Source organism: Mytilus californianus, unplaced genomic scaffold (genome assembly GCF_021869535.1).
Source record: "Mytilus californianus isolate M0D057914Y unplaced genomic scaffold, xbMytCali1.0.p SCAF_7, whole genome shotgun sequence".
NCBI classification, from domain to species: Eukaryota; Metazoa; Mollusca; class Bivalvia; order Mytilida; family Mytilidae; genus Mytilus; species Mytilus californianus.
The window spans coordinates 40,799,001-40,811,116 of NW_026262723.1; the positions used below are offsets into that span (position 1 = coordinate 40,799,001).

At 34.0% G+C, this 12,116-nt stretch overlaps 1 protein-coding gene across 2 annotated transcripts in view; it reads right to left on the reverse strand.

The window, feature by feature from the left end:
* Window positions 1–10,371: 10,371 nt before the first annotated feature.
* LOC127708842 (substance-P receptor-like) overlaps window positions 10,372–12,116 on the reverse strand; it is a 64,325-nt gene continuing 62,580 nt past the window's right edge. The window contains exon 6 of one of the 2 annotated variants that reach the window (XM_052213990.1): window positions 10,372–10,901. In XM_052213990.1, the coding sequence (XP_052069950.1) occupies window positions 10,803–10,901 (99 nt within the window). In that variant the 3' untranslated portion in view covers window positions 10,372–10,802. The remainder of the gene's footprint in view (window positions 10,902–12,116) is intronic. The other variant, XM_052213991.1, reaches the window with a different exon arrangement.

The window sequence follows — 12,116 nt, forward strand, 5'->3', positions numbered from 1 at the left end:
CATTTCCCATCGTTTTCTTTATCATGGATGCCAAGTAAATGATTTCTTTATCTTTAACAGAGTTTAATGTGTTAATGAGGTATCGGCCTTTTTCTAAAAAAAATAATTGAAAGATACCAAGACCCTGTAAATAAATAGTCCGTATTTATACATCCCGCCATTGTGCTACTGTTATTTTTGTATTCTTGTCTTTCAATTTTGCTTATGTACTTGGCTTATAGAGGGTCTTTATGCCATTTTGTTTTTCATTGTTGAAATAATTATTTGTTTTTATAGTGATTAAGATTAAAAGACAATTTTTGACATTTTTACGTATTATGTCTGTTTGTTTTGCTCACTAATTGTCGACTGTCATACAAATGAGAGATGTAGCTAGCTATGAATTCAGGTTTAATCCACTATTTTCTACATAAAGAAATGACTAATAAGTCATGAATATGACAGTTTGTCATTTGTTTGATGTGTTTGAGCTTTTGATTTTGTCATTTGATAAAGAACTTTCCGTTTTGAATTATTCTTATTATTTTTGTTATTTTTACTCTATATACTGCCAAAATCTGTCACAATGTTTTAATCAAAAATTATTTTTTTTATATTCTTAGTTTAAATTGTTTTTATACTGTCAGACATAATTGTTAAATTGCAAATGTTGTATAATTTTAATTGTACAGAGATGACACTTTAATTTAAAGGGTTTGTCTTGTCTTTTCTTGTCTACTATCTTTTGTGCAGTGTGAAGACATTCCACTCCGTTCTTAAGATGTATGCTTTTAATATGTTCATTATGATAAATTGTGTGCCTAAGAAACACTTTTTCTATGTGATCCATATATTGTCAGTCTTGGTTTTTTTGTTGTTGTTTTTTTTTTGGCACTATAGGCGGATTATGGCTCTTTCAAGTTTGAGACTCATTTATTTACCGTTTCTAATTCCCTTCTTCCTTATTTTATTTAACCCACTATGTATTACTTTGTACTTTTGACATTCACTATACAATTGAATTTAATTTGAAATGCAGGTTTGACACTCGTTGTAGAGGAAAATAAAGGAATTAAGACATTCATCTGTTCTAACGCGTACTTCAGCACATCCCAAGTTGTGGCTTCAACGATTGTAATTTCGAGCCAACTACAAATTAGATACATATCCTTAGACTCAAACAGGCTATGGTTTTCTACAATGCTTTAACAAAACAAAATTCAGTTTTCACACAGGTACTCAAAAAACAATTTTTAACAGATGACACAACGATCTTTTGAATTCGTTATTAACCGGGTTAAAAAAACATTGGCCGAGATTCATACTCAATAACTGGCCGTTTTGCGAAGTTACTGATGGTTTGAGGTGACCGTCATGGCAGATTTGAATGTATTTAGTTTATGAAATGGTCAGCTTTGGAAATTGTCAATTTGATAGTACAATCTAGCGCCGTATGCTATTGCAGTTTGCAATTTAGCGCCTTAAGCTGTGTCCAAGTACAATCTAGTTTCGAAGTCGTCAATAATCACCTTTAAGTTATATATTCTTGTTGTCTTTTCAGTAGAGCTTGAACTTCTTGAAAGACAGGGATTTGGAACATTTAAATGCATCATAACAAGAGATGGAAACTTTTACATTTACTTCAAATTACCCTCGGCCTGTATTTATGAAGAAAAAGGAGAACATCTTATGATACTAAAGTCAGTAGAAATGAAAATTGAATGCTACGGGAAAATATTCAACGATCTTTCAACCATCACGGAAGATTTAAAAAAAATGTCACCATCCAACATCATCAACAAGGGGAAGCTATTGATGTGTTTTGTGAAACGTGACAAGAAATTGAGAAAAAAAAATACAGCAACTATTGCATAATGTTGCCAACAATATATATTATGTTTATTTTATAGAACAAACGAAAAAAAATGTTTAACTTGACGATTAGCTACCGACGACATTTTATATACTTGTTTTTTTTCTGCTTTCACAAATTTTCACGACTCTGTTTAGTTCACATAGAATATTTAAATATTTCAGTACTTGTCTGTTGTCATCAATTAAAATCTTGCGGAATAAACACAATATTACGATACAAAATAATTCATATATTAGCATACTATGTTGAACCTCTGACACGCCTTTTCAAGAATTTATCGTCAACTTGCCACCCTGCAGACTTAGCGATGTGCTTGACTTTTGATCTGCTGACCTATCAAATTGTTAACCTGTCGACTTGTTAAACTACCGGCCGACAAATCTACTTGAAAAACAATAAGTGTCAATTTTTAACCTGTCAAACTGTCGAACTGTTGACTTATTGGCCTGCCCAATAGTTATCATGTGTAAATCACTGACCTGCTTTTTCAAGAATTTATTGTAAACATGCTACCCTGTAGACCTATCGATGTGATGACCTGTCAACTAGTCTTCTTGAAAGCAATCTATCAAAATGTAACGGGTCAACTTTCGAACAAAATGCTTGTTGACCTACTGACGTGGTGACTTGTTGAACCCTCATCCTATCGACCTGATATACCCTGTCAACTCATAGATGTGGTGATCTGTTGACATTGTAATCATTAGACCCGTAATCCATCAACTTGTTCACCTACATATCTATTTTAAAATACTGAAAATTGAAAATGTTCTTTATTAAACAACACAATATGACAATATTGTTTTCAAACAACACCAGCGTACCTTTTCTCCTTATAAAATTTCTCTAAATATCATTTGAATAGCACTGACTAATGTTATAGCATATGTATATAAATATGCCGGATCTACTTATTCCAATATTATAGCATATGTATATAAATATGCCGGATCTACTTATTCCAATATTATACTTGGACCGGAAGTTCATCCCCAGGAATGGAATAGCTTAACTGTATTTGGCAAAACGTTTCAGAATTTTTGTTCCTTAATGCTCTTGAACTTTGTACTTTATTTGACATTTTTAACTTTTTTGATGTGAGCGTCACTGATCAGTCTTTTTTAGTTGAAACGAGCGTCTGGCGTACAAAATTGTAATCCTGGTATATATGATGAATTTATTCACACGGACAAGCTTAGATGTAAAAACTTGAAGTTGAAATGCTAAAATTGAACCCATAATGGCAAACGAAGATTCCGTTGACTAGATGAAGCAACGTTAAGTGTTTAAAGTAGGTAGAGATACTGAATTTTGCTGTAACTGTAGCGAGCCTGGGGTCACTAACCCAACAGTTAACAAAATATAAATATTAAATATTAAAATAATTAGAAAAACGGATCTAACCGATCACAAAAACACTTAATTTTTCTAGCTTAAAAATTTTTGCTTTAAGAAATTCAACTTTTCAATAGCCAATTTAAATATTGAATTTGTGAATTCTATAAATACATGTAATTTGTTCTTTAACTTTTGAAACTAAAACGAATTGGTTCAAATTTTATGATATTCAAATTATTACTGAATTGTTGGGCCAAAAAAAAAAAAAATAATGCTCTAATAATTATCGATCAAACAAGAACTATTAATGTTAGGTTTAGCTTTCTTTAGTCTCTTCTTTGTTTTCCACCACGGATTTCATCTTAGGCTGTTTGGTTTGGTTATTATTGAAGTTGGTACCGTCTTTTTTTCGTATTGGCTTGTTTTTTCGGCTCACAAAGTTGGACCATTTGTGCAGGATCGAGTGCTGGCGACCGCGACTCTCAAATTGTCTTAACTACCCACGCAGGTAAGCAATGTACGACGAGAGTGTCTGAATAGACTAAATGTTGTGCCAAATCTCCTTGAGTAATTCCTGAGTTGTCGTAAAAGTCGACAGTGCATCTATAATTTGGTGATGTTGTTACTTCTTGTTGAGGTTTTGGGGTAGAGGTTTGAGGTGCCTCAGACCGCAAAATTTGTCGCAGGATCCTGATCGAAGATATACTGCACTCGTGATGTTATTTCAGGCGAGTACGGCTCTTGATCAGAACTCTAAGAAGTTAACATCGGTGAATCAGGCTTATGGAAACATGCCTGATATGTAGATTTAGAGGTGGCAGTATAGGTGGGATCTGGTACACCGAGGTTACAGGTGAGGCAGATGGTGGTTCTAAAGGCAGATACTGGGTTATTGCAGATGACACTGATGAAGAGTAGTTGACAGTGGACGTCGTGGTAACATCAGTCATAAAAAATCATACAGGTCATCAATAGGACTCCATTAACTAGAAGAAGAAACGTTAAGTGTTTAAATTCGTTGGAGATGCTGAATTTTGTTGTAACTGAAAGTTTAGACAAGTTAATCGAATGGTCAGCTAGTGTTATCACAATTATTTCAATCTAAGCTATTTCTGAAATTTATTTTTTCAAAAATTGTTGTTTCTTTACTTCTGTTCTAGATTTGGTTTTAGTGTTAGTTTTCAAGCATCGTCTTTTTTGTACAAATTTTGAAAAATATTGACCTGTTGTACATGATGTAGTATCCTGCCAAGTTAGTGGGGACCATTCTTTACCTTTATTTAAGCGTAGCATTTTGAATGCCAGAGTGCTCTTATTACAATGATTAAAAGACTATGCCACCGTCATACTACGATATTATGTGCATCCACATTTCAGCGAGATTAGAGGTAAAATTTCAAAGCAAGCTTCATTTTTTGGCGACATTCAAAATGATTGCTATTTCTGTCTCATTTTAATAAACAGGTCTGTAATAGCTAAATCAGATGCCATTCTTGTGCTTCATGTATTGCTCCTTACCCTGGTATCTTTGATTTAGTTTATTAGACCATAATGCAGTTTGCTCATCAAATATATTGTGATAAAAGTCATTGACTTCATCAGTGCTCATAGCTTCATTGTTTTATGCGGTTAATTATTTTGCCTTACAAAATTCAGAGCATTCAGTGTGGTCACCATAAATATGATTGATGAAATTTCTTATGTCATGTTTTAATTTCTTGTCTTTTTCTGTTGATCGAAATCTTATAGCACACCTAACAAGTTTTATCATAGCGTTCTTGGTCAACTTTCCCTTCAAGGTTACTTCTCAAACATTAGCATACATGATAAGCACATTCTTGTTTTTTGTACAAATTTCCCCCAAACTGGTAAGTCCTCTATTAACTGTGCATAGAGAAATGAATCCCCATTTACATAGTTCAAATAACGTACCACATGTTTGTTTGTATTCTAAATCTTTCAACGGTTAGACAGACTAGAATAATTCCAATACTTGAAGCATATTTGATAGTTTGCTTCTATGGCTGGTGTAATGGCTCTATTGCATATATACAGCCCTTGGATGGTGTAAACTTCCCACAAAAACGTGTATGGTGTAATGGTGTATGGCATACGGTGCAATGGTAGAAGGTGTATGGTGCTATGGTGTATGGTGTAAGGGGAATGGTGTAATGGTGTATCGTGAGATCGGGAATGGTGGGAATGAATGGTGTACGACATTTAAAACTATGCAAAATATTGATAAGAACTGATTTTTAATTTTATACATTAATTTACAATATTGTGATCAAAATTCGTTTTTTAAAATAAATAAATAATTTTGTAGTCGCACGCTTTCTTTGAAATTAAATTGCATTATGGTGTAATGTGTATGGTGTATGGTGCAAAGGTGTAACGTGTATGGTGTAATGGCACAGGGTGTATGGTGTTATGGTGAATGGTGTAATGGTGTATGGTGTTAGTGGGAAGTTTACACCATCCAAGGACTGTAACAGTAATTATTTCTAATACTTATTATAAATAGAGTATTTTTTAGTTTCGGTTCCAATTATTACACCAGATCCACCTGATGTATTATAGCTGATTATGAGAGCGCCTATTGCTCTTATCTCTATCACAAATAACAGTCATTGATGGCACACCTAGATGAAAACGTAAACTTCATAAAAGACAAAATATCTTAACTAAATGAAAGAGAAAACTACAGGCTCTAAAGAGAACGAGTCGCTGATTTGGATCAATGTGCATTTGCAACATTGAGACTCAAAGATTATAGACTTGAATATAGTTCATGCCTATATTCAGTATTTTCTTGATCTTGTATTGCATAGCATTTTTTTGTGTTCACAATTTCTATCTACTATACTTTTAGCCCAAAAGAAAAATAAGGGTAAACATCTTCATTTTAGGGAAAGTACTATAAATGAACTGACAATTTTTGCTACATTTACCCTTTTCTCAATTGAGAACTTCTAGTTTCTCTCTCTATCGTACTTTTTTTTTTTTATCAAAACGCAAAATTGGGTTTTTATCAAAATGCAAAATTAGGTTTTTATCAAAATGCAAAAATTGGGTTATCATTTAAGAGCAATAACTCCTATAAGGAGTCAACTGACAATTTTCTCCAACACATTTTGTACTAACTTCTTAACAATTTATTCTCTATAACATGATTGATATATATTTCCACCATGCTTTCCTACATAAAAATGGAACCATACACTACAAATTTAATGTTTTGGTATATAATTCTGCATATTTTGTTAAAAATTAGCCCGAAAATAAAAATTATTACACCAAGGAACAAGTGATCAGTATCCTGGAGTTTCTCATTGACAGCATACTTGTTGAATTTTGAAGTAGAATATTCCAGCAGGTTGTCGGCATTCCTATGGGAACCAATTGTGCACCTCTCCTGGCCGACCTTTTCTTATTTTCATCATTCGGAGTGATACAGGTATAGTGATGATGTTCTTTCCATTAACATTCTAAACCTTCTGATTGGTCTTAATAAAATATATTCCTCTGAACTAAAGAGAAAAGAAACCACAGATGCAGCTGCCTCCGCCTCATTTCTAGAGCTTACCTCGAATTTGACAACAGCGGTCATCTCAGTCAGTATCAGAGTCTATGATGATTGATTGATTGTTGGTTGCTTAACATCCAGTGGCAAATATTTCTTGCATGTTTGGGACAAGAACAGATTAACAATAAATACAAAGGTAGATCCTGTAATAGAGGCCGTCCGGGATAAAGGTTGGGGAAATTTGGACTGCCACTGGAAAGGGTATATTGGATAGGAACAGAAATTTAACCTTACAACAGGTCACCTACAGACCCCTCAAAGAGTTGTTGCAAATGTTCTTTACGTACAAAGAGCGTGGCAATATCTTTACACGAGTCGTCGGATTTCACGTCCCCATTATGACCGGCCGTGGTAGTGAACTTGTACATCCCGCACAGCCAAACGGACACCAAACTTTGGCGAGGGTTTTATTGCTGGTCGGAGGAAGAATAATGGTGACCAAGTTTCTATTCCCAGTCACCCTTTGGGGGCCAGGGTCTATGACAAATGAGTCAAGTTTTGAAATTATAAATTTTCCTTACCTTATCAGCAGTATAACTTTGGCCCTTTTAATTTTTTTGATTCGAGCGTCACTTATGAGTCTTTTGTAGACAAAACGCCCGTCTGGCGTACAAAATGTAAATCCTGGTTTCTATAACGGGTTTACTTATACCAACTTTACCCGCGTATGGGTACAAATTTATACGATTGATATTCTAGAGCTTGTACTTGCTTCTCAGACTTTGTTAAACGTCATCGGTGTCTGATCAAAAAAATTATGATCCAGGGTTATATCAAAGAACATCCAGTACATTTTCTCAAAATGTTAATCTGAAAGTACGAAGACACAATAGACAAATATTCAGTGTCCTATTTCAGAAAAAAATACAAGATGGCATTGAGTTTTAGATACTAGCTACTAAAGTTGTGTAATTTATTATTTTCTTTACACTTTTTCCTTTATTTGTCATCGTGATATTTTGTTTCTTTTGTTAGTACGACTGTTGACGTGACTTGGTATTTATGCATCCCGCTTTCGGGTTTTTTTACTTTGGGCGTTCCTGGTGCTGGTAGGTCCTGACGTGCAATTCAGACGTAAAAGGTCTTTTGCAGTGTTGTTTCCATTTTGTTTTTCCTTGAATTTATACTTTACTTTATTTGTACTTTATTGAGAATGTGTATACTATATACATTGTTTACTATCAACTTCAAAACACTTTGTTGGTGTCTGTCAAAAAACTATCAACTGCAACACCTTTGTTGTTGTCTATGGTAGATTTATTTATATGTTTTATTAATTTTTTTGTTGAGGTTGTACGTCTGTGAAGTATGTTTAAAGTTTTTGCTGATGGGTCCCAATTATTGTCATATTAACCTATTATTGCAGAACCTACCTATTGTATTAATTGTTTATCTCACAAGGAAGCTATTAAACCAAGAGATCCAAATGGTGAAGTTGAAAGCATCCCTTCGCAAGTTTTAGGGACGCCATCACGAGTTGGTTGACCGTTATGGAATATCCGTTTCACAAATGATAACGGATATTTTCCAAATGTCGTAACTACAATCACGTCCACTTTTCCCCGAATGTGACCTACCGAATTAGATTTATTACCGGGTTTGTACCAACATGAGCAACATGATGGGTGTCACATGTGGAGCAGGATCTGCTTACCCTTCCGGAGCATCTGAGATTTTTGGTGGGGTTCGTGTTGCTCAGTCTTTAGTTTTCTATGTTGTGTTTTGTGTATTATTGTTTGTCTGTATATCTTTTTCTTTTTAAGCCATGGCGTTGTCAGTTTATTTTTCGACTTATGAGTTTGAATGTCCCTTTGGTATCTTTCGCTTCTCTTTTATTTGTTCTCGTCGTTAATAAAGTTATTGCCACTTAGTCAGTACAGCTTCTATTTGACTATCAATCATTTGTCTGTAAAATTTAGTTCAAAACGTTTGCAGGTTAATTAAAACTATGATTGCAGCTCCCTCAAGCCACCTAAGACAAAATAATGGCCACTGGGTGAATGGAATCTTTCAAGTCCAAAATTCAAGGCAAATACCCAGTCGTAGTAAAAATTTGTAATAACGATTTCTTTGCGCACGACAACTTTCTGGAATAAGAGTTTATTTTTTGTTGTTGTTGAATATTGTACAATGTATCCATGAATTTGTATTTGAGTCTCATTAACTTAAAACTTAGTGATTCTTCCATGTTTAATCAAAGTAAATCATGTGTATAGGTGCTTCACCATTGAACAGCGCAGAAGTCGATTACTATCTTTTTTTTACATTTCTAAGAAGAAATATTCCAGCAACACCTGCATAAGGAGTATATATCTTCCAGAGCTTGCGTTTCCCATCATTGATCCTCTGATGGAGAGCTGCTGCTTATAATGAAGCTATTAAAGCACGGGTTCCAAGTGGTAATGTCGAAGTCATTTCTTCGAAAATTTTACGGATGCAATCACGAGTTGGTTGAAAAATATGTAATATCTGTCTTACCGATGACAAAAGATATGTTCAAAGGCCCGTCTTCTAATCCTAGAATAGAGACATCACTTATAAGTTTGACTTACATCAGCAACGCGGCAGTCTTTAGTTTTCTATGTTGTTTTTTGTAGACTGTTCGGTTTTTGCTTTTTGTGTGTGTGTGGTTTTTCATTTTTTTGACATGCCATTGTCAGTTTGTCTTCAACTTATGAGTTTGAAATTTCCTTTGATATAAATTAGCCTCTCTTTTTTACAAAAACAAGTTAACAAGTAAAAAGCTAATGTTGAGATGCAGAAATCAGGCTTCATAATGCGCAGGTGAGCAAGAAATGTTTCCAATTCTCAATCTTACTATAGAGTGTGTCGTTATATAATAGGATAATTGTTAAAAGACGATCTGTTACACCGATAAAATATAAAATAAAACAACCTATAGATAACAAGCTCGGAAAATAGATTGTTCATGCTACTTTATGAATTTTTTTGAAGGATTTAAACAATGCCATACGGGTTTTCCGATTCGCGTACAATATATATTGAACTAATTTGTCAAACATATCAATAATTGACCGCAGTATTGATAATGGCAAGGAAATCTATAAGGATCGCATATACATATTTGAGAGATCATAAAAAAAACAAATTGTAGTCAGAAAGACGCTTATCAACAGTCATGGGTGATGGCCATCTTGGATGTCACCTACACTTTAGACTTAGGGGGAGTATAAGAAAAAATGAAAGGAGTATGTGACCGATACCGACCTGCTGTCGGACTTCGACAACTAAAATAATATAGAAGTTATGAGCCTGGGGCTGTGAACGGGCGATTTGGTACTTTCGTTCTCAATCATTCTTATTACAAACGCACGCCACCTAATTACTCAAAATCTGTCTATGGATTAGAATCAATGCTAAAAATATACCCAAGCAAAGATATTTTTTACCAGACAATCTACCAAAGCTACACAAAAAGTAGTTTATTGAAATCATAGACCAGACGTGTGAAGAGAACAACTATTTCTTCCATTGAAATTATTTCTTACATTACTAGGATGATGATCTACAGTACTAGTAATGAAAGTCATTAATCAGCTGCCGGTAATAATAAGGAAAACAACTCGTTAAATGTTATTCACAGATATTTTACAACATATATTCCAGAAACATCTACAAAAAGGAAAATACAGAAATTTACAATATGTAAAATTGAATATTTCCGATAGCACAGTGCCTATGGTACAGACGAAAAGGTTATATATATGTACATGTATGTTAGAAAATGTCATACATTTGGAATTTTCTCAACGTTCTGTGTGTCTATCTTGAAGTAATTAAGATTTTGTTACGATCCAAAGTTGAAATGCACATAATATTTACAGGTCTCGCATTGTTATCATATAGTTAATATGCAGCTTACAAACAATCTGTTTCGATCTGCATTAGCTTCTTTCTCTTATACAACGTATAATTTGTAGTATTTTCATTCCTGTAATAATCTTCAATTAATATCAGAAGTGCATCGGCATGTTATCTGAATTTTCAATAACATACATGTAGCTATGTGGCAACTGTCATTTTGTGATGGTCTCTACTTTCATGGAAATTATTTCTTATTAATGAAGTCTCCTGAACTGAATTTTTTTTCTTGTTGAAAATCTGGAAAGAAAATATAAAACTGAATGCTTGACGTATATTTCGCAATAGAAAATAAAAAGTATAATAAACACTCACTAAACAACCCATTTTCACTAGGATGTACGAATGATAAACATAATTCTCAATGAAAGTCTGTTTAAGAATTTTTATAAGTATAAGAAAACGAAAATAGAAAGATTTCAGATCTTGAAGGATAAACACGCTTTGATGATTAAGTTTACTACAATGAACGACAGTCTCCAAAACTATATAATCAAATTCTGGAAATAAAACTAACAACTTGAAAATGCTTCATTAGTAGTTTCATTATATAGGAACGTATAGTATAACTATTTTTTAAAATACAATAGGAAAAGATCACCAAGGGGAACTGGGGATTAGAAATATGGTCACCATTGGTCTTCCTCCGACCGGCAGTAAAACCTTCGCCAAAGTGGTGCGTCCGTTTGACTGTGCGGGATGTACAACTTTGCAGCCACGTCCGGTCAGTATGGGGACGTTAAATCTGATACCTCGTGTGAAGAGAGTGTCACGCTCTTTGCATGTTAAGAACTCTTGCAACAACTCTGAGGGTCCGTAGGTGGCCTGTTGCAAGGCTAAATTTCTGCCCCTATCCAATATACCCTTCCCGTGGTAGTCCAAATTCCCACGACCTTCATCCCGGACGGCCTCTATTAGAACCTATATATTGTATTTATTGTTGATTTGTTCTCGTTCTGAACATGCATGAAATATTTGCCACTGGTCGTTTAGCAACCAACAATCAATAGGAAAATACATATACATATTGGTCAATCATAAATATGGAGAAAAAAACGGAACCAATTATTCATTGAAATGGAAATTATCAATAATTTAAAAACAAGAGTGAATCGCACAAGCCTGTCAAATATGAATGCGGTGAGTTTGATCGACACGATCCCATGTTTTGTAGATACATGTATCTCTGACTAATCCTTCGATTCGGAGCACCAGAGTTGACTTATAGTTTGTAATTGGGGGAACAATATTATAAATTTATTTTTCTGTGTAGTGTTACAATTCTTTATAGCTTTTTTTGTCTTTGGCTATTATGGTGTTGCAATTATCTGTGCATTGACTTGTGAATCTTTGTTTATTGTCCATTGATAAATTTGTATGCATTTGTATTTGAACTATTACATCACCATTAGTCATGCAACTCAACAGCAGGTCTCTGTAGATTATTATTTTATG